Raw genomic sequence first — 23,602 nt, 5'->3', positions numbered from 1 at the left:
AGTAGTCAGTAAAAATCAGTGGCAGAGCCTCTGTGTTTTGCAGAATGTATAGATCTGGTTGGACAGGCCACAAATAAACTGCCAAGGCATATCTCAGGCAGGTCTGTTGGGGGAGAGGCACAAAATACATTTATTTAAAGAAACACCTAAGGCCTAATATTTTGTTGAAACCTAAAAGGAATATTGAAACTGCCATCCTGGGTAAGAGCAGTGGGCCATCTAGGGCTCAATCCTGCATCACTGAAGCCGATGGAAGTTTTGCCATTGACTTCAATGGGAGCGGGCGCAGGCCTCAAGTCCACTTTCTGTCTCTGGCAGAGGCATCTACCCAATGCCTGAATAAGGTGAGAAACCCAAAGTGGACAGTTTGGGAGTAACTTACTCCCAGGGGGGCAGGGAGTTTCTTCCCAGTCCCTTCAATTACATTGGTTTATACCTTAGAGCATGAAGTGTTTTAGCCTTTTCCAATGTTAGGTGCTTAAAAAACCAACCAACCAAAAAGCAATAGGGCATGTGACTGTAGGGTGCTTTGTTAGTCAGAGAAATGGCCAACTGATAACTCCAGCTAAGCAAATCACCACACCAATCTCTTGTAACAATGAGTTCCACAGACTAATCACAAGTTGTGCAAAATTGTTTCCCTCTGTCCCTTTTTTGATTTGCTACCTTTCAGTTTTTAATCAACTGTCCCCTTATTCTTATATTTCAAGAGGGTAAATCGGAGCGCCCTGACATACCTCCTCTTTATTATTCATTACTTGTGCACCCCCTGCTATGTCCTTCCTTATGTCTCCTCTTTAGATAATCTCAATAGTTTCATATGGAAGGCTTTCCATGCTGCTGATTAGTGGCGTTCCCCATCTTGGAATGTAGTTGGAATCTCTCATCTATCTTGTTTTTATGGTAGGATGGCCAGAGCTGACAACAGTGAGGATGAAGTAGCAATTTATAGCTCAGCATTACAATATTTCTAATATTATTCTCCATCCCAGTCCTTAACATTGTACAGTTTGACTGCCAAGGCAATGCAATGTCAGACCCAGCATTTCTGTACAACCACTCTAAGCTCTGGTTAGTTTGTGTGTATGGATTTATTTTCAAGTAAAGCGCATCACAAGCTTGCAGTTGTGGTTTTCTGAATATATTTATTCTGCGATGCTTGGAAAAGGGATATTTACAATGGGGACTCAAATGATCTTCTTACCAAACAGGGCAGATTTCATGCCATCACAGTAACCAGAAACCAGTTTGCTTCTGGCATTTTGTGCGGATCAGCAGCAATGCATTATTTCCCAATCACAATATCCAGCCCAAGGTGTGCCATGAGTAAGAAACAAGGCAACTTCTAAATAGCTTGCCAGCAACTAATATGGAGCAGGAATGCAGTGTCCCAACACTAACAGGTTATGCTGACATTACAGTGGCTGGGGTGCCATAAATGCTACAGATCAGGGAGCTGCTGCCACTTCTTCAAAGTGAGGAGCACATTTTATATAGGGTGTGTCTGGTGGATGGTTTCCATTCTATTCATAATCACCTGGGGGACCTCTCCTCTTGTTTGTGTTCAGCGGGGCCTCTCCCCCTCCTACCTATGATCACATAACATCCCCGTGGAAGCTACAGGAATTGCTCACAAGGAAAAGTAACACCAAGGAAGCATTTAAAGTGCTTTTAGCAGGTCTTTCAATAACATTTAGCAAGTGGAAATGGAAAGGAGGCGCCAGCACCATGTAACCCGCCAGCTCTCAGCAGGCCACAATGTGGGATTATCCAATCTAGATTAGACAAATTAGTAACAGTTTAGTGAAGCTCACAAATCAGTGTCACAGGCTTTATTTTATATACCTCTTTTTATTTACAAAGTTCACAGGACAAAATGACGTGTTCTATCAAACCCACAAACTAGCAACTATTCTTTGTTCTGTTGTTAATTTAACATTTTGAAGGGGAAAAATCCAGCCTTGCAGGGGTGAGAAGCTGCTGCAAGGCAAAGGCTGTATGTGCATGGCATGCCATAAACCAGCTGGCTCCTCTGCCCTGGGGCCTTTATTCTAGCCAGCCAGCACCCCCTTTTGTTAAACTAACGGTTTTGTCTGAGAATTTTGATGCCTGGGAAGGGTTTGAGTCAAATGCTGCTTTCTGGGGAAGTCTGTGCTGCAATTTTTGAGTCATGTTTTAACATGTCCACTCATACCATTGTAAACATGACAGGACACACACGTTACTACACTAAGGATACACAACCACGGTAGTTAACATGGGTTAACTAACGTGTTAAAACATAACTTAAAGTATAGCCATGTGATCAATTATGCTGATGTGAATGCAGCTTAACTCCATCGGCTTCAGTGGAGCTGTTCCACATTTACATCAATGTAGCTGAAAGAAGAATTTGGCTCTTCATGTATAAGCAATATGCTTTGACTTTCCGTAGATAATATCTTGTCTTCCTATTGCTCTGCCTGACTCCACCACATTCCTCACTAAAGCATCTTGTTTTAGTCTGGGTTTAAAATTTGTGGTCTCAGTCACAACTAGGAAGTTAACCTAATGTGAGCTAATTATTGTATATATTTAATAAGGAACAACACTGCTATTAAAATTATTACAGAGGATTGGTCCATATTATATAAATTAGAGACCCCTTAAATTGTACAAGTAATGCCTAAGGGACTGATCCTGGAAACAAGCATGCACATGAGCAACTTTACTTGGGGGAGCTTCGTGATGCTAGTCGTGTGAGTAAAATTACTCATGTTTGCACAATTAGACCCTAAAATCTTCAACTCCAATCTTGCAGGACACTCATATGGATGGACCCCTGCACCTGCACAGATCTCCTTGCAATTGGGCCTTGTAATTTGTAAGATCTTGTTAATGAGAAATCAATTTCAAAAGGGCAAGGCCGCTCTTGGAAGTTCCTTGGCCATCAAACCCAAACAGAAGAACCCCAGTATTTGGCACTGTCTCCCACAGCCAGTCCTAAAAATTGCACATAGCAACTTTTACCAATTGACATGTAATAAGTTAACAATGGGGTTTCCAGGTAATTGATGTCACCTTGCCCTTTGCTATTTTGTTGCCTTTCACTAGTCCTAGGCCAGTCTCACGATTCTAAGTTGCCTAGTCATTTTCTCTGTTAACAGAACAATACAAGTAGTAAGAAAAAATACAGTACAAAGAATTATAAAACTCCACAAATAGCAAAACAAAAATCTAGTCTTTTCTGACTATAATGCTAGAAATTAACTGCCCTTCCTTTATAGATTCTCTCTCTAGAAGTCCATCTGTGAAGCAGTCTCAGAAGGGGGTTACATACTCTTTTTTTATGCTAGTGCTGGTCTCAGTGTAACCACCAGTATCTCGGGTAGCACTGAAAACCCTTTCTCCAGATCTGTGTGGGAGCAGTAGTTTGTAGACGGCTGCCCTGTATTTCTTTGAAATGAGGTTGTAGAGGATTGGGTTGATGGATGCGCTCAGATAGAAAAGTTGCAAAGCGAATATATTAAAGTACTGGGAGAAAAGCATCATGCTGGTATCCTGAGTGTTTATAAATATGATCCTGCCCACATGGAATGGCAACCAGCAAATTATAAACGCCAGAACCACCACAGCTGTAAGACAAAACAACACACACAAAATAGTTAAGGGTCAGGATTCAGATCATGAAACCACTAACATTCTGAATGTCTAGGTACCAAAACATATCATATATTATAAGTCTGATTCTGCTCTCATTACTTCCTCTTCTTACACTAGTGTAGATCAGGAGTAACACCAGTGAAGTAATTAAGTTATATTGGCATAAGAAAATGGGAACAGCATCACATCCATTAACTACTTTTCAGAACAAAACAAGGTAATTGAGACTCTCTCCAGCAAAATTCCTAGAGATTATTTAAACGGGGGAAAGTACATACTTCAGTGAATATGAAACTGTAAACTATTGTATCTTCCCTGGAATAGCAAACACAGTAAAAATGAATTTACGTAACATTTTCAACTTCATTTATGTAGTATGAAAACTAAGAGGAAAACCGGAATGAGGGGAGTTTTTGTAAAAGTGCACAGCAAATCTATTTTTGTCATCGACTTATTCTTTAACGTGGATATGTTGAAAAGGGCTGTACTGTTATGCCTGCTCTAACACGCTGCATAGTTAATGTGTTCTCTCTACTGGGCTCTTACTGTAATCTACCGTGTGCATTATTTTTAATTATTTCTATTTACAAGTTCACGAAACACATACAATTCCTTTGTATTACTTGTGACTTTTCAAAAGATAACATATGGCCAGTCAATTATAGAAAAAGTTTAATGGTCCAAATTCATCCCTTGCGTATTTCTACTAGCTTCAAAGGAATAACCAAGGATCAGTTTGCTCCATATGCCAAAAGACACTATCAACTGGAAATTCACATTTCTGTCAGAAAACTTGGTCCTACTCTAGTAAAAAGAAATATCTAAGTTTACTACACTTGAAAGAAGTTCGCAAACACGTATTTTTCTCTCGTGCTTTTAGTTTCTTTGCTTTGTGCAACTGACAACGCTCTGTATGTAGTCAGTTTCTCTCTTGTTAAATGAGCTTTACATATGGCAACAGAGAGAGAAAAACTTTCTGAAAAACATTGGCCATAATGTATAAATGATGCTCAATTAACAACTGGAATCTTTTAAAATTAGCCAATATATTACAAAAATTAACACTGGCAATGTTAATTCAACTCTATAATTGTTAAGAACCTAAATCTAATTGTGTCAATGCATGTAAATAACTGAATTGTTTAACAAGATTTTGTTAATGAGAAATCAATTTCAAAAGGGCAAAGTCTAAAATCTATTGTATACATTTTTCTCTAAGCACTTATATCACAGTTATCACAGAGTATTTTAGTATCTCCTCTGCTTGCAAATAAATGTTCTGCATTCCTGCAAGCATTTGCGGTTTTGTGGTCTAATCAATATTTTCTAAATACATAGACAGCTGGGAGCCACATGTTCAAATACCAGCAGGGTCTGTTCAGCCCTTTGTATTTCTCCCATAGCTGTCTGATACAAAATCGGTGTGTCAGATGAAGCCTTAGATGTTAAGGAATGAAAATCAGTGCCATTGAAGTAAATGGGAGTATCACCATTGACATCAATGGAGTCAGGGTTTCATCAGAAGTCTTCTTTGCTGCATGGACCCATAATGATTTGTTAGCCCTTTTCATAAACATGCACCTGACCCCAATTCTCCATTCCTTTGCTGCCAGCCTGGTTATCCACCCCTGAGATGGCTGAATTTCAGTGGTGCTGACAACTATGGTGCATGCAAATGTATGAAAACAAGATTTAGCAAGTACACCAGAAAAATCTGCTAACAGGGAAACCTATTAGGCAAGGGAAAATATCTCCCCAAGGAAGAGACAGAAGCCTCATTATTAGAGTAATTTTAAACTGGGCAAAGCTTTGGAGAGAGCATGAACCTCACCTACTGCTAGAAATTGGCTGAGTACATCTATAGGGACCACTGGTGGCTTGCCGAGGTCAGAGGTCACCAGGCCCCACTGAGCAATTTCACCTAAGGGATTTTTCCACCTCTGATGTCCCTGCTCTCAGACACATCCCTGCTGAAATCAGTGCGGTGCAGATACTGGCCGAATTGTGCCCAATGAAGTCTCAGTCCTTTTCACCCTGCAGTTCACCCTGGAGCCACCTAGGGTGACCAGAAAGCAAGTGTGAAAAATTAGGACAGGGGGTGGGAGGTAATAGGGGTAATAGTTAATAGGAATAAAAAAAAGCCCCAAATATTGGGACTGTCCCTACAAAATCAGGACATCTGGTCACCCTAGAGCCACCCTGCAGAGATGGGCTATGGGGAGAGTGCCAGGTTGCCTTGGTCTGTACACGGCTGATCGAGCCCAGCCTGGGGGGGGAGCTGGGTGGTACCTGGGGACCGCGTGAGGGAAGGGGCCGATTCCCTGGGACTCACCCAGGATCTTGATGGTCTGTTTGTGCCCCCTCTCCCTGAGGGCCGCATTGGGGCCCTGGGGCCGGACCTTGCTCCTCCACAGCGCTCTGCCAATGAGGCCGTAGAGCACGTTGAGGCAGAGGACGGGCAGGATGAAGTAGCTGGTGGTGACCCACAACATGATGCCCAGCAGGCCGGACTCGGTGGCCAGTGGCGTGAGCCGGCACTCGCGGCTGAAATCGGTCTGGTTGTCCCGCTGCTCCACGCCCACCAGGAAGAAGAAGGGCCCGGCCGAGAGCAAGGCGAAGGCCCACAGGGCCCCGATCACCGCCTTGACGCGGCGCTTGGTGATCACCACCTTGGCCTTGAGCGGGAAGCAGATGGCCAGGTAGCGCTCCACGGTGAGTGCCGTGATGTGCAGGATGGTGCAGTAGGTGCAGGCCTCGCTCAGGTAGTAGGAGAGGCGGCAGAGCAGCTGGCCGAAGATCCAGGGCCGGGAGCGCCAGAGGCGGTAGAGGTCGAAGGGCAGCCCCAGCAGGATGAGCAGGTCGGACACGGCCATGCTGCCCAGGTACAGGTTGGTGGTGGTCTTCAGCTCCCGGCAGCGCCGCAGGATCAGCACGGTCAGCACGTTCCCCGCCACCCCCACCGCGAAGAGGCCGAGGCACACGGCGGTGACCGGGATGAGCGCGGGCAGCGGCAGGGAGCTGCAGAGGCGCTCGTCGCACGGGGACCCAGCCCACGCCTCGCCCTGCACCGTCGGCACGGCTGCACTGTTATCGAGCCGCCCCTGGCGGCCGGCAGCGGCTAAGCGCGGGGCTGGGCTGGGGCGCGCTGCCCGCAGGAGCTGGGAGAGAGGCGCCCTGGCCGCAGCCCATGGTGGGCGGCGAGCGAGGCGGGGGCAGCAGGCGCGTCCGCTCGGGCTGTTCTGCGGCCAGGGGCAGAGCTGGGAGCTGCCGCTGCTCCGGGCTGAGCTCCGCTCCACTGGCCCCTGCGCTCCCCGCGGAGCTTATATGGCGCCTGTTCAGAGCAGTCGTTTCTCAAAGTCTAATCGAATGACTGGCCCCAGCACATCGGAAGCCCATTTTTCGCTGCTGGGAAGTGAGCACGAAAGCCAGGCAGCCCCAGGCGGGCACCTGTCGCCAGCTCCGTCCATGTTCACAGTCAGGGATCAGCGCCCCGCCCAGGCGGAAAAGGAAAAGTGCTAGTCAGGACTGGACACTTGTGCTTTAAACACCGAACCGAGCCATGGCTTTAAGGGAGAGTTTTTCGTTCTTTCTTTTAAACTCAGCATGAATTGAACATCACGTTCCAACAGATCTCAAAACAAGCCGAGCGGAAACCATCGATTTTCTCCTGCTCTCAGCCAAAACCTTGAATGTTGGATGCGGTCACCCACTGAACAACCGTCACATGCGTTATTTGCCTGAAAGTGCTCACCGCCGAGCTGACCCTTCAAGGAATATGACCACAGCTTCCAATTTGTAATGAAACTGAAAACTATAGCTCGAGAGAACTATAGCTTCTGTTGTGAGTGTTTCACGCAGATCTATTTTCCAGTCATGCTACATTTAAAGTGTAGTTCTTCAAGTAGAAAACGTGCACAATTTACAAGACAATGTTGCGCTGGTAGACACAACTGCATTTTAGAATCTGAAATATCCGTTAAAAGCTGCAGTCCCTGCTTTGACCTTACTCACACAAAATCCCCTGTGGAAGTTTTGCCTAAACAGGGGCTGCAGTTCTGTATGACAACAATAGATTTAAAAGAGCTTGTATGAATGGATCATGTGGAAAAATGGATAATTTTCTTCTGGGCAACAATTAGCTTTTTTGTACTGTAACTGCTATTTTAAATCACTGCTTCTTAGTCTTCTTGCACTAACTTCTTGTACTGCATAAAGTAGGATTTTTACAATATTTAGGAACTACAGAATATTGTTCAATGAAACTGAATTTCAAATAGTTTAGATTTAATATGCATTTCTTTCTTCACTAACAAAACAATATGGTTATGAAAGCAATAAGGAAAAATAATTTACAGGAAAGCAAAGCTAAGTTTTAAGAAAGACACTTAGTATAGCAATGAGGAATTTTCCTAATCTTCCTATCAGACTGATGTTTGAGACAGTGTCTGGTCACACTCATTTTGTCATAGAATAGACAGAATGCTTAAAACCTTGCAAAAGGAGAATACTATTTTACATGAATTGTTGTCTCATTAAAAACCATGTCTGTCTGCCAGAAAAGTGGGGAAGTCCAGGAATAGTTCAGTTATATCCAAAGATCAATTAACAAACATGGAAAAAGAATGATACTTTTATTTTCCACACATTTTAAAGATACTTTTGCTACATAGTTTGTGTATATTTCTATGAGATTATACATTTTTCATCTGTATGAAGTCCAACATTATACAAGTTTAAAGTGATATGTTTGGTACTGTATCTATAACGTTTTAAAAAGTTTAGAGTTTTTTTGGAATGTACAGTATATGAGGTAAAATTAAGATTACATTAAAAACTGTTTTCACTGCAGTAATCTGCACTGAGGTTCAAATGGCAAATACACTATTAAATGACATTTACTATCAAAAATAGGAATTCATTTGAATTTTACTATGAAAAACATAAGCCACTGCAGTTTAACCGTAGTGACAAATCTTACCATTTTAGACATTCAACCATATAGAAATCTCTGGGCTATTACACTCAATCTCATTTGTACTGCTGAACATGGCACTTTTAAGAAGGTTCTAGAAAACATCCGCTGTCACTGTATTTTGTGGGAAGATATTAGCCTCTACATAAAAGTGACAAATTTAAAATAAAATGTAAACATACAGTACATTTTAAAGACAGATCATTCTTACCACTTGAGGGCCAAGTTTTTATCCATTTTTTTTTTAAAACAAAACTCAACAACATTATTCTACAGCACAGATCATTGGACGTAGAAACAATTACAATACATGCCCGTTCGAATATAAGAGAAATTCTTCAGAGATCTTCAAAACACAAGACAGAGGTTCTTTTTATTATTATTTTAAGACTGACAGAAGTGCTTAATACCATTAAAAATGCTAAATCCAACACAAGTAGAAGTCATTAGTGATCCACTATCTTGTAACTGAAATAAATTAAAGCTAATTACAAAATGGATAACAGATAATGTGAGTGTGATGAGAAGATTTTTTTTTAAGATAGTTTCACTACAAGCTTTATGTAATTGGCAGTCATTGACATCTGGCAAGATGTTCAATGGGCTACTTGATAAAGTTTAGTCTGGTCATTCAAGAACTCACAAATGCAAGCTCACAAAACATTGATGAATTATGCAACTGCAAAGTGCTCTAATGCAACATTAACTACATGCAATCAACAATTTGGTACAGTAGTCAAAGAGACATTACATTAAATGTTAGGTTCTCAGGAAAAAGAAGGTTGAAGTTTTCTGGTGCAAATTATTACACTCCCCCTTCCCCTGATTTGGTGCCCCAAAAAACAAAGGCAGTGCTTCATTCCGGTGGCCACGGCAAGTCAATGTAGGGGTAACAGCAAAAATTATGGTTATCCAAGAAAATTTATACACATTATCAATAGAGGGCACATATATCTATATAAACAGCACCCAATCAAATAAAGGTCTTATTTCAAAAATGATTTTTAATTAGTTCTTTATAGTGTTAGATCAAAAAAGCTCTCTCTCTTCCATGTTTGTAGGAAGCTAAAGAGGCATTTTTATGAGTAAACATATCGGGGCCAAGATAAACCACTTGTGCCATACCTTTTTAGTTTTACAAAATGTATATTTGCAGTGGAAAACTCTACATTTCGATAAGAATCTTCTTTCATGCATTCACTTCCATCCACTTTACTGCCGGCGAAATGCCCCTTCTATTTTCATCATAATCCTGCTTCCCAAATAATTAAGAGAAATGAGGAGGTAGAAATACAGTGCTAGATTGCTTTCACAGCATCAGACTAACATTTTATATAGCACAAATTTGTTAGTGTAACTTTTAAATGCATTTTACTCATTTCCCCCTCCCCCCTTATGGTACTAATCCTTAAAAATGTAGACCAGGTTACCATTATTACACTCCTGCTTATTGGTCATAACCTTATAATGATACACTGCCTGCCTTACATAAAGTTTGTACTGCAAGAAGGCATGTTAAAGGAAATATTTCTGTGGCTTGCATTCTATAATCTGTGCCAGCGTCTACTTAATAAGCATTTTAAGTGGCTGAAAAGATGTGCTACAGTCCCAATGCTGATGCTAAATGCCTGTTTTTGTAAAAGCAAGAGAACAGAAATATTTTTAGAATATGAGAATGTAAAATGTAATGAGCAGCATTCTAAAAGAAAATGGTTTTTCTCACTTTATTACAAAGTACTGAATGATAAAGGCAATCAGAATGGAAAAGGTAGCAAAGAGCAGAAGGATGACAGCAGCACACTGTTCATCGCTTAGTGTCTGTTGTGTCCTTGAGATTTCCACAGTGTCTTTGTTGGTGCTGGTTGGTGGTTCAGTTCTCTGAGAGATGAATAGTACTGTGGTACTGTAGGGGCCTATCAGGTCCTGATGACCTACTGTTTCTTGGCACTGTCGAATGGCACACACACGAAAACGATATTCACAGTTCAGCTGGAGGCCTGAATACCGGAATGACCAGTCAGGCCCTTTATAAATCTGTCAAGAAAAAAAATAAAATAAAAATAAACAAAAACACTTCTAGCAAACTGGCACATTGTGTTTACTGTAAAAATTTAAACAAAATGTCATACCTATAGTTTAATATAGGGATTGGTAACCTTTGGCATGCAGCTAGCCGGGGTAAGCTGGTTTGTTTACCTGCCGCGTCCGCAGGTTCGGCCGATCGTGACTCCCACTGGCCGTGGTTCACCATCATAGCCAATTGGTGTGGCAGGAAGCTGCGGCCAGCCCCCATTGGCCTGGGACGGTGAACCACTGCCAGTGGGAGTCGCGATTGGCCGAACCTGTGGATGCGGCAGGTAAACAAACCAACCCGGCCCGCCAGGGTGCTTACCCTGGCGAGCTGCGTGCCAAAGGTTGCCGATCCCTGGTTTAATATGTCTCTATGTTTACTGTTGAAGTTATTGTGAAAATAGCAAGTGCTACTGAATCACCTGTGTTTTCAATGACATTCTTCTAGCCATATAGGCAGAAAAAATTAACAAAGATTTATGGAAAATAACTTTAATGCCTAATTAAATTTATTTTCAGTCTTTTGGTAAAATATGTAGCATTACAAACTCCACTAGATCGTAACTTGCAAAGAACCAGATTTAGCTCCTGTAAGAAGTCTTCACTTTAAGTAAACATTTTAAGTGTCAAATATGATGTAAATCTCATTGTCTCACAATGGGTTTCTAGGTGATTAATTAGATGTCAGATTGTATGCAGTGTTGTTGTAGCTGTGTCACTTCCAGGATATTAGCGAGAAGAGGCAGGTGAGGTAATATCTTTTATTGGACCAACTTCTGTTGGTGGCTATTAGAGAGACAAGCTTTTGAGCTACTCGGAGCTCTTCCTCAGCTCTTCATTCACACTGTTCCTTAATCTGAGGAAGAGCTCCGAGTAGGTCAAAAGCTTGTCTCCCTAATAGCCCCAACAGAAGTTGGTCCAATAAAAGATATTATCTCACCCGTCTTGTCTCTAGATGTCAGATTACCATATTTATCAATTCTAACCAAATCCAACACATTTTTGCTGTACTTAAGCTACACTCTCTTAAAAAGACCACCACAAATTCTCCCAGGAAACTTTGGATCCAATAAAGAGCCTTGAATAGGGTTGGATTTAGGGGCAAGCAACCGCCATTTTTGTTGTTATCATGAATAAATACAGATTTACAGATCCTAGCATGCATATTTATCGTCTTATATGTGAGGGCTAAATCATGCATCAAAGTTGTAAAATGGGCTACAAATGCAATAAAAAAATAAGGTATTCAGAAGCTTAACAAACGGAGGGTGGGGGCGCTGAAGACGGTCCTTGCCTGTGACTCCATTTTGTCATGGGCTGGCCCTGCCTTGAAAAGCCCTCTTTGTGATTCTTTTTAACGTCACCAATTCAGTGGTTCCAACACTCTGTTCCTTAATCTATCTGTTGGGTGACTAGGCCCTATCTTTCACTGAACTCACCGCTGCTTCAACATTCGGAATGCCTGCCTCACTGAAAGCTGAGGCCTGGTCTCCTATGGATCCATGTTTATAGATCCATTTATGTCTGTGGAAGTCTCACTGAAACCAATGAGACTCCATGTAGGCATAATGGTCTGGGTGGGTGGATTCATATGCTGTGTGGATGCCCATCACAAACACAGCATATGTTAATGTCTCTCTTTAAATTCTTTTATCCTTTTCTCTCCCATTATTCAATCTCATATTTAAGTGGAGTACTGGTAGCAGTAAACAAACATCAAATAATCCTTTTCCTGTAGTTGATGTCATAGTATTGAACATCGTCTGCCAAATAAATGCATGCAACTACTCATCTGTTTAGTGGTGGAAGAAAAAATCAAAACCTGTTTTCTAGATTTAGGTCTGGATTCTGTTGCCCATTTATACTTACAGGGTTAATTTAGTTGCACAAATACCTACTTTCTTTCACAGGTTAATAAATCTAAATAACTCTATGTAACCCTGTTTTGCTTGTCTGTTTTGCAAAATCTGATTTAAAGATGTTTTATGAACTAATATAATTAATTAGCTGTACAGTCAGATTTCATATAGGTATAATACATTCTCAGAGGAAATACAGTACATTAGGTGTATGCTATCAAAGTAATAAACTTCTCAAACTGAATTTGCTTGACGATTGTAGAAATAGTACACATGAGCTCTTTCTACTACTTGCTACATAAAGTGTTACAATGACCAAAATTTCACATCACATTAAGGGCATATCTTCTGGTCTGGTCCAGCTATACTGACAGCTGCCGTACTTTACACCTGGTGGCCCATGGCCCCAAGCGACCATTCTGACAGCTAGGGATTGCTAGAATGTATAGACACCTTGGAGACCCCCTTCTTCCTAGACACAGTTCCCACACCAAGGGATGGGAGACAGGTTGTATAGGAAGCCCTACAGCAGACCTATGCTACAAGAGGATTCCCCTACACAGAGGGCACCCCTCCACCAGTAGGTCTTAAGGCTGGCCATGTCTATACTACAGGGACTATAGTAGCAGAGCTATAGTGTTGTAGCTCTGCTGGCATAACCCTAGAGTGTATGCACAGCCAATGGAAATGGTAGAGGTTTTTCTGTTGCTGTCACCCCCCTAAGTGTTGGTAGCTAGGTTGATGGAAGCAGTCGTCCGTCAACCTAGCTGCATCTATGCCGGGGATTAGATCTGCTTAATTATGGTGCCAGGGGTGTGGATTATTGCACTAAACTGTGTTGACCTAAAATTTAAGGGTAGACCAGACTGCTTTTTTGTATTGCTGGAGTAGCAAAAAGCATCCTTTATGGACAAGAGAATCTGGTTCAAAGGCCATGTCTACACAGTAGATCAGCACTGGTGCAATCGGAGCAGCGGGTGTCGATTTACCAGGTCTAGTGAAGACATGCTAAACTGATGGGAGAGCGCTCTCCCATCGATTGTGTACTCCACCTCTCCAAGAAGAGTAAGGTAAGTCGGCAGGAGAGTGTCTCCCATCGACCTAGTGCAGTGTAGACGCAATGGTAAGTGGATATAGCTACGTCGACTTCAGTTGTGTCATTCACGTAACTAAGTTACGCTACTTCAAATCCATTTACTGTGGTAGTATAGACCAGCCCTTAGTTGTTTAACCTAATGTATGTGCTCATTTACACGTTACAGGCCATTTCCCCAGCTGATGTAAATCAGCGTAGCTCCCCTGAAAGTCTGCTAATGAGCACCACCTGAAGATCTAGCACTATACATTTTGTAATGAGCAGTTAAGTACATAGTTTCTATCTTGGCTATTTCAAAAGGGCTTCTCAACATAGTATCCACACACCTTTAATATTCTGTTTCCATTCAGTAGCCTGCTTTAATTTCCAGTGATAGTTTTTACAAACTTAATGCTATCTTTTTAAATCTACCTCAATTTACTGTGCTAAATAATTAGTGAGGCACATGGGATCACACAGATTGTTCTTTCAGTGTCAGGCTTTAAGAGTAATCTTCATTTTCTTTTACAGTATATTGGCAACATGAATCACTTATCAAAAAACAGTCCAACTCTGTTTCTAGAAGCAATTACACAGCATTTAATGAATTCTACTGACATACTGAACACTGCATTTGCAACTTAAAAGCTACAAAATCAATAAGTAAAATACGTAACACTACATTGTAGGTACTGATTTATGAGATTAGTAATGTGCATAATCTACCAAAACACAGGGCTACACTTATTTAATTTGGACCCATAATAAAATCTCAGTATCTCAAAATTAATTGTGCTTCCTCTCTGGAAGGAAACCTGCTTGCTTAATAGTGTGAAACAGAGCTCACAAGTCTAATTATGTGTCATTTTTCTGAGAGTTTATAGTGAAAGACATCAGAAGCTAAAGGTGGTATTGCACATCCTCTGTTAAAAGCAGCCTATTTTGTTATTTGGCATCTCAAACTGCATATCTACATGGTAAAAACAGAAATTAACTGAAAAAATCCTTAACTGTTTGGCACTGGTGGTTGGCCACTGGTGGCCTGTCTGCTCTACTGTGCTTTCCATACACCACCGACAATACAGTGGAACTTTCTAGAATATCAATAGCTTTCCTTGAACAGTTCATGATGTGCAGTGAACATCGAGTTTTTTTACTTTTTCTTCATAAATCTTGCTTCCATTCCTTTAATTAGTTTGCTTCTCTTTTCTCAATTCCTCCCACTTATGAACATTTTCCTGACCCTCAGGTGCAAAGAACTGTACGTAGTATTCAAAATGACTCATCAGTACAATGTAGATTCATAGATTCAAAGGCCCAGAGGGACCATGGTGATCATCTAGTCTGATCTCCTGTATAACAGAGGCCAGAGAACTTCCCTAAAATAATTCCCAGAGCGTATCTGATAGAAAAACATCCAAACTTAGTTTAAAAATGGTCAGCGATGGAGAATCTACCACAACTCTTGGTGAACTGTTCCAATGGTTAATTACCTCACTTTTAAGAACGTACACCTCATTTCCAGTCTGAAACTATAACATCCTTTCCCTCTGTAAACATTTTAGAAGAAGAAACCTGGAGGATTAGCTTTTAACACAAAATCAGCATGGGTAACAAACATAACATTTGACCTGCACATTTTTTAATTGCAATTAACCGTCACTAATACACTTCACATAGACATGTTATACTTTTTCAATGAACTATACCTGTTTGAATTCTGAATCTTTTCCTGCCATGACTTGAAGACTATAAATAATTGGATCACCTTTCATTGGTTGCAAAACCTCCCATGTGATTTCACAAGTGTGATCATTTACTCTCTCTATTCTTGGCGCTGTTGGAAAAAGCAAATACATTAGTTAACTGGGTATTGTGTCCAGTTAGTGGTTTTCACTGATTTGTAAAACTGTAGCTTCTATGGTATTTTATTTTGTTTCTGAAACACAGAAACAAAAGATTTAAGTGCAAAGATATTTTTCTTATCCACTTCTCATGTTGACTAACACTACATAAATAAGGATGTTAGCACACTGCTTACATGTTTTGTTTCCTTTCCAAGAAAGCAAGGACTATTATGATTCTCATGAATGAATATCATAAGAAAGGTTAGTTGCTATGAAGAAAGTAGTCTGAAAGAACTTTTATTGCAAAGAAGTGTTATGGAATACATGTAGATAAAGAACTGCAGTTTAAGATTAACTGACCGAGTCTGAACACAGGAATTGCCATTCTCAACCATCAGACAGTGGAAAGAACCAGATGCTTCAGATGATAGCATAAGAACCCTGCAGCAGGCAGAGACAGGATAATCTGATACCTCCCCACCCACCAAATACGGAAAGAAGAATCTGTACAGTGAGTGACAGCTGGGTGAGTCTGAGACTATATGAGAGACTATGGAAGAGACTGGGTGCCAGGTTATGTGTAGTAGTCATTTTATACATTCCTCAACAATACAAGGGAAGGAAGGAGCAAATGATGACATAGGAAGGGCCCTCAAATGAGTTGGTCTGTAGGTGTTCTGGATGGATCTGACCCAGACCTGCTACGAGGACACCAAAAATGCTAGACTCCAAGAAACAGTTCAAAAAGGAATACTACTACAAATGCCTAGGCAAACTTATTTCTGACGTCACAGAAAGTTAAATCTGTACCCTAAGTTTATGGAAGGAGATGTGCAGTTTTGGTGATTGTGTTCAAGCTTGACAAAAGGCTGCCAACCCTGCTTTAATTGAAAAATTACATGTCCCATTAAGTATGGAGCTGCTGCTGATGCTTTCATAATCTTTTGTATTTTAATGCACCCATTATGGAGTCTCTGGATGCCACAATGTATCATGTTTGTTTAGAGCACATTAAAGAAGAATTGTTTAAACCCCATCAAAAATAATTAATTGAATAAAATATGATCACAAAGTCCTTTCTACTCAGGTGAGTTTTAACGTTTTTTAAAAAAACCCTTTAACTTGGATTTGGGACTTAGACTACTCAGCACTGTGCCTTAACTGCAAACTTGTTTATACTGAATAGGACTAGTAGTATTGATTTATTAAGTAGTGAGAAAAATGACATTACAGTTAAATGACAAGTGAAAATACAATGCTTACCTTTCAAGGCAGCTGGAACAGATTTGGGAGTTGTGAAAATGTACTCCTGAGAAAGTGGACCTTCGCCAGCTTCATTACAAGCCTGAATACAAAATTTGTAGGATGTTGACTCAATGAGTCTTTGTACTTTGTATGTATGACATGGTCCTCTGTATAAGGATATAAACCTGAAAGTAGAAATAGTGATTATGTAAACAGACTACATAGATTACAAATTAATCTGCATGATTTCTACTTTTGTTTTAAATTCACTCATCTTTTTTTAATTGCTGGAACTTAATGAGAAACTCACAAATACCGATTTCCAAGTTAATTTATGATCTTTCAGTAATACAGAACAATGAGCTCACTTTTCAATAAGCAGTAACTGCTACTGGTCTTATTTCGCCTTGGAGTGGGAAAGGGGAGAGTTCAGTATGTGGTGCTTTCATTATCATTGCTCCTCTATAATCTTCCTGCTTTTCAAAAGTGAGTGGGCCTGGATTTTAGCTACCTGCACCTCAGCAATACTCCTCACTAGTTCCAAGAAATGGTCAAGTCTTTGTGTTCCCAGTGCTCTTCCACAGTTTTGTGGGGAAGGGGTGCTATGGCCCAAATGTCACATCTGTGCGGGAGGGATCTGTCACAGTTGCAACATACGTTGTTGTTCTGATGGGTTTTTCTAGACTGGCCACACTCTCTTGTGTCATGATGCTCGAGCAGGTTAGTTTCACTGGCCCGTCTACTTGCTTTTCAGTCTTGGGGGTTCTAATACATAGCTCAGGTTTTGTCTCAGAGAGAGTGGAGGGGTTTTGTTACCATATTCTACTCCTGTTCATTTCTGAGTTGGGGTGCAGGCATGAATTACTTTTTGGTGGCGATGGTGAATTCCCTGCTATGTGGATCTCCATTTCTGTTTCTCCCTATGTCAGGACAAGTTCCACTTGGTAGACCCCTACTTTTGTCCAGTTCTCAAGCTATCATATGCTCATACTAGGGTAGTGTATGTGGTGCAGTGGTATTGTGTGTTTTGCTATCTAGGGAAAGGTGGTGCAAGTAAAAAATTAATGCATTTAAATCCTTAAGCTCCTCACCCTATAAAGAACTCACCCCTCATCCTCCAAGAGGCACATAAAGTTAAAAGAATTAGATCAGACTTAATCAACATAAATACTTAACAAAACCATAGAAAACAGAAGAGCATGGTGGCACAAGCCATCTCATCTCCACATCAAGCTCCTCATGCTGAACCTTCACTATGAAAACTGTTCACAGTTTTAATTTCTTGCACCTGCTAATGCTGAACATGAGTCTCCCCTTTTCTTCCCTAGATAGACAACTTCTTAAATTCATTTTAAATTAAACCAAAGGTATGGTATCTTCGTCCATTATGCCTTTCTGTTACTTCCTTATCCATTAAACAACACCATGTGTAACGCAGAGCACATACAAAAGGAAGTGATATAGTGCTAACCTTCCATTCTTATCTTCCATCAGAAGGTGATAATGAATGGAGTCAGTTACTGCTTTTGAAGTTCCCTCTCCCCATTTTAGCTTGAGAGTCTGAGAACTGTATACAGCACATTCCAGGCGAGGCGGATCAGGAGGGAGTGGCTTTGTTTTCAGTTTTATTGTGTGGCTGAAAGGACCTGCTCCAAGACTATTTAGGGCTTGAATTCGTATTCTAATAATTAAAAAGAAAAAAATTATCCATATAAATATAAATACAGATTTAAAAGGGTAATTAATTCCAGCACTCACATTCAAGAGTGTTACAGTAGAGAATAATAAAGTCACTGGATACTATTTTTTATGATATACATGTCCCTTACCACTAAGAGCTGTTGGATTTAGTCATAAATATTAATGAATGTGCATTCATCTTGCAGTACTTAAAACAATCTATTCTATTAAAAATAAAGAATATTAATGCAAGGGTCATCATATAATAAGAAGCAATAAAAGTTCTAATGTCTGTGTCCTGGGACATCAAGTGATTGTAGTTCAGCACAAGAACTTATATTTATAGGACTCATATTTATAGAAAGCCATGATCTTCTGATCCCTTCCAATTACTGCATATTTTCATTATACCTGATAAACGAAGTAGTAAGCAACAGACAAACATTCAGCTTTCTCTGATAATAAACATCCATGTTAGGACCAGCCTTAAAAGAGTTGGGGTGGCCAGGGAGAAGTTCTGAGAGCCTCCTAGAACTGAACTAATTCATTAAAAATGGAAGGGAATATTTGGGCTGCCACCAGTTTTTTCTCTTGCAGATAGTTTGCAGTGATGCTGGTATCACTGGTAGTGGCACAGTTGATCACTCCCAACAATGAATTATCAAGGGGTCCACAAGAAAAGAGGGAAAGAAAACAATAAATCAGAGGACTAGCAGATGTGAACTCTGCAGGCCATTGTGATTGTGGTAGGGACTAGGAATAATCTGTAATTTTCAGGAAGTCAATGTTGCAAACTTTCAATCTCAGGAACAGGTTTACAGTTTGAAGGTCTGTGACTCAACAAAGAAGATAAGAAACTTATTTTTACAAAACAAAAGCAGAAAATAGCCCAGAGATTTAAAGAGCATAGAAATCAGGTGGACACGGCTGCAGGCTTCATGGATTTCAAAGGTAGCCTTGATTAGACCAACACTCCATGACTCTAAGCCACCTCATTTTCCATTAAAATATCATACATTAATGTCTGTGTGTTTTGAAAAAAAAATCAGTGTTTGAGTAACTGCAACAAATAATCCAAGCTCTAAACATACAAAGGTCACAGTTGCAAAATGTTGGGATCCCTTTGTATGCATGTATTTAATTCCTTATATCACTATCACTACAGAACTGTTTAATTTTGAGTATGTTAATTTATTAGCACAGTGTAGCCCTGGTGGCCATATATTTGAGTTTTGTTTATTTTCACAAGAAGCTGGCAGAGTTTATCAAATCTATAATAAAAAAGTACTTTTGTGTGTCCAAGTGCAAAAATATCTTTGCAATGTCAATTTCCAGTTCTTCAGTAATATATATATTTTACCATTTCTCATAATGTGGCAGGCACTAGTTCTTCAATTACTAATATAACAGTTTTAAAAGTAATAACACAAAAATATCTTATTTTTAAAAAAATATTAAGGGTTACCCTGGCAGTCTATAATGAACATCACACACATGGGGTGAAACCTTGACCTCAACAAAGTCAATGCGAGCTTTGACATTGACTTCAATGGAGTCAAGATTTCACCCAATATATTTTAAAGCAGAGGATCTGTGTTTGTAACATGAGCACAGAATACTATTCTACTGTAAAAGTGACTAAAGTGGAACAAGTGGAATTCTGTGTCCATCTTTTAATAACCGCCATATTAAATTTAACCGATTTACAAGGAAAAGGATATTTCTGTAACTATTACTTTTGCAGACACCACCTGGGATCTCAAAGTTATGCTCTTTGTGCCTAGATGTATCACCACCAGCAATAAAGGTTCTGCAGAAATTGCATCACACTCTGTAACAACCAGGCACTGGATCAGAAATGGAACATAATGACAAATGGACACAGCAGATCAAATGATGTACACTCCTACCATGGACAGTTCTTACCTAATTTGACAGATACCTTAGGAGTCTGTCTGTTTTTTCAATACTTTGGCAACATCTATATAGCTTGTTTGATGACAACAAAGTCTCATGGAATTTGAATTTACAATGAGAACTTTGTTAAGCAATATGACGCTGATGCATAAATGGAATTAGGTTCTCTTTTCCCAGAACTGTATTGGTTCTGCCATGCTAACAGGAGCAAAAACTTGGTAGACACAACTAAATGCCCATAGTGACCAGATCTGTTGAATTTATTATATAGTCTCTTTTCTGACCATAGCTACATACTAATACTTTGATAGGGTGGTAGTGATTTGAAGCAATGTGGGAACAAAGACAATAGATTATTTTCCTTCTATGTAAAATGCTAAGGAAGCCACATCACTTTGCACAGCATACCTGTATGTTGTGTCTGGCTGCAAATTGTCTATGAAATAGCTTGAAACCTTCCCAACAGTTACAGGCTGCTTTTCTCCATAGTCTATGCTGTAGCCAAGGATTTCAGAACCATGGTCACAGGGCTTTTCCCAGCTTATGGCAAGGCATGTGGAAGGTGAATAGTGTGGACTCTCCACTTCATCTTCACTTCTTCCCTGAAGATAGGTCACAGCTGCAGGCACAGAGGCTGGCGTCATGCATACAATTACTTCACTGAAAGGTCCTGCACCTGCAACATTCACGGCCTGCAAATGCAAAGTAACACAAGAATGGCGATACTGGGTCAGATCAATGGTCCAGCAACTCAGTATCCTGTCTTCCCACATTAGCCAATGCCAGGTGCTTCAGAGGGAATACACAGAACAGGTAATCGGCAACTGATCCATCCCCTGTTATCCATTTCCAGCTTCTGGAAATCAGAGGCTAGGGACACTCAGAGCATGGGGTTGCATCTGACTGTCTTGGCTAATAGCCGTTCGATGGATCTACTCTCCACAAACTTATCTAATTCTCTTTTGATCCCCGTTACAGTTTGGCTTTCACCACGTCCCCAGAAAATGAGTTCCACAGGCGAACTGTGTTCTGTGTGAAGAAGTACTTCCTTATGTCTGTTTGAAACTTGCTGCCTATTAATTTCATTAGGTGACCCCTGGCTTCTTGTGTTATGTGAAGGAGTAAATATTTCCTCATTCACTTTCTCCACACTGGTCGCTATTTTATGGAGCTCTATCATATCCCCTCTTAGTCATCTCTTTTCCAATCTGAAAAGTCCTAGTCTTTTTAATCTCTCCTCTTACTCTTCCCTCCCCTTAATCATTTTTGTTGCCCTTCTCTGTATCTTTTCAAATTCTAATATATCTTTTTTGAGATGGGGTGACCAGAACTGCATGCAGTATTCAAGGTGTGGGTATACACACAGAGGCATTATGGTATTTTCTGTCTTATTATCTATCCTTTTCCTAATGGTTCCTAATATTCTATTGGCTTTTTTGACTACCACTGCACACTGAGTGGATATTTTCAGAGAACTATCCACAATGATTCTGAGATCTCTTTTTCTTGAGTGGTAAGAGCTAATTTAGACTCCATCATATTGTATGTATAGTTGGGATTATGTTTTCCAATGTGCATTACTTTGCACTTATCAACATTGAATTTTATCTGCCATTTTGTTGCTCAGTCCCCCAGTTTTGTAAGATTGCTTTGTAACTCTTCGCAGTCTGATTTGAATGTAACTATGTTGAGTAATTTTGCATTGCCTGCAAATTTGCCACCTCACTGTTTCCCCTTTTTCCAGATCATGTATGAATATGTTGACCAGCACTGATCCCAGTACAGATCCCTGGGGGACACCACTATTTATCCCTATCCATTGTGAAAACTGACCATTTATTCCTACCCATCGTTTTCTAACTTTTAACAGTTACTTATCCATGAGAGGAGGTCCCTTTTATCCCATGACTGCTTACTTTGCTTAAGAGCCCTCTGTAAGGGATCTTGTCAAAGGCTTTCTGAAAGTCCAAGTACACTATATCTACTGGATCACCCTTGTCCACGTTTGTTGATCCTCTCAAAGAATTCTAATAGATTGGTGAGGCATCATTTCCCTTTACAAAAGCCATGTTGACTTTTCCCCAACAAATGGTGTTCATCTATGCGTTTGATAATTCTATTCTTCACTACAGTTTCAACCAATTTGCTTGGTACTGAAGTTAAGCTTACCAGTCTATAACTGTCGAGGGCTTCCCGACATAGGGGAGAGGAACAAGCCCCACCCTGCTTTTTTGTGTAAAACATTGCAGTTGTGTTAGCTGTCATGACTCCCACACAATTCCCTTGCAATTGGGCTTGGAAGGTTTGGCATGCTCGTCAGACCACCCTCAACTCCTTGATGTTGATGTGGAGCAAGAACTCATCCTGTTACCAGAGGCCTTGCGTCCATAGTCCTCTCAGGTGAGCACCCCATCACTGACGCAACTGTTACTAGAGACAGAGAGGGCTGGGGTTTGTCGAAGAGGACTCCCTCGTACACCTCCTGTGGGTTGAGCCACCAGCAGAGGGACCACTGTGTCCAGGTGGTCTCGCCTCGGATGGTAGGCTGACACTAACCAAGCTTGTAGAAGCATGAGCCTCAGCCTGGCATGCTATACCACATAAGTACATGCTGCCATGTGGCCACGGAGCCTCAAGCAACCCCTTGCTGTGGTCATAGGATACCGTCTGAGACTCTGAATGATGGCCGTCATTGCTTGTCCAAGAAACTGAGCTGATAAACTCTATCCTTTGAGTCGGTGATAGGGTTGATTTGTGTTCGTTGAGGAGGAATCCCAACCTGTCGAAGGTGGATCTCACAAAGTGGACCTGAGCCTCCACTTGATCCCTGAAATGTCCCCTAAGCAGCCATTTGTCAAGGTATGGATATATCTGCACTTGCCTCCAATTCAGGAAGATGGCCACGACCGACATGCACTTGGTGAACACTCGTGGGGCTGTGGATAGGCTGAAAGGGAGGACCGTGAATTGGTAATGTTTGTTGTAGACCACAAACATGAGGAAATGTCTGTGGACAGGATGTATTGAGATGTGGAAGTACACATCCTTGAGGTTGAGGGCAGCATACCAGTCTCCTGGATCTAGAGAGGTGATGATCAAACTTAGGGAGACCATGCAAAACTTCAGCTTTTTCATGAAGCTGTTGAGGCCTCACAGGTTGAGGATGGGTCTGAGACCCTCCTTGGCCTTGGGGATGAGGAAATAACGGGAGCAGAATCTCTTGCCCCATGGTTCCTGAGGAACCTCCTCCATTGCCCCTGAGGTGAGGAGCGTTCGAATCTCCTGCATAAGGAGA

At 40.9% G+C, this 23,602-nt stretch overlaps 2 protein-coding genes across 10 annotated transcripts in view; both read right to left on the bottom strand.

Moving 5' to 3' along the window:
• Positions 1-3,257: 3,257 nt before the first annotated feature.
• Positions 3,258-8,632, bottom strand: MLNR (motilin receptor). Its single transcript, XM_032785394.2, has 3 exons — positions 8,621-8,632; positions 5,975-6,704; positions 3,258-3,614 (listed from the first exon to the last, which is right to left on the bottom strand). Exons 1-3 carry the CDS (start codon positions 8,630-8,632, stop codon positions 3,301-3,303), a joined length of 1,056 nt encoding a protein of 351 aa, XP_032641285.1. The 3' UTR covers positions 3,258-3,300.
• FNDC3A (fibronectin type III domain containing 3A) overlaps positions 8,257-23,602 on the bottom strand; it is a 199,454-nt gene continuing 184,108 nt past the window's right edge. For all 9 annotated transcript variants that reach the window (XM_032785407.1, XM_032785400.2, XM_075061585.1 and 6 more), the window contains 5 exons: positions 20,716-20,999; positions 18,182-18,391; positions 16,729-16,895; positions 15,328-15,455; positions 8,257-10,648 (listed from right to left, as the gene is read on the bottom strand). In XM_032785407.1, the coding sequence (XP_032641298.1) occupies positions 10,334-10,648; positions 15,328-15,455; positions 16,729-16,895; positions 18,182-18,391; positions 20,716-20,999 (1,104 nt within the window). In that variant the 3' untranslated portion in view covers positions 8,257-10,333. The remainder of the gene's footprint in view (positions 10,649-15,327; positions 15,456-16,728; positions 16,896-18,181; positions 18,392-20,715; positions 21,000-23,602) is intronic.

Source organism: Chelonoidis abingdonii, chromosome 1 (assembly GCF_003597395.2).
Source record: "Chelonoidis abingdonii isolate Lonesome George chromosome 1, CheloAbing_2.0, whole genome shotgun sequence".
NCBI classification, from domain to species: domain Eukaryota; kingdom Metazoa; phylum Chordata; order Testudines; family Testudinidae; genus Chelonoidis; species Chelonoidis abingdonii.
The sequence above is the reverse complement of the archived record's forward strand: the minus strand, read 5'-3'. Positions and strand labels throughout refer to the sequence as shown.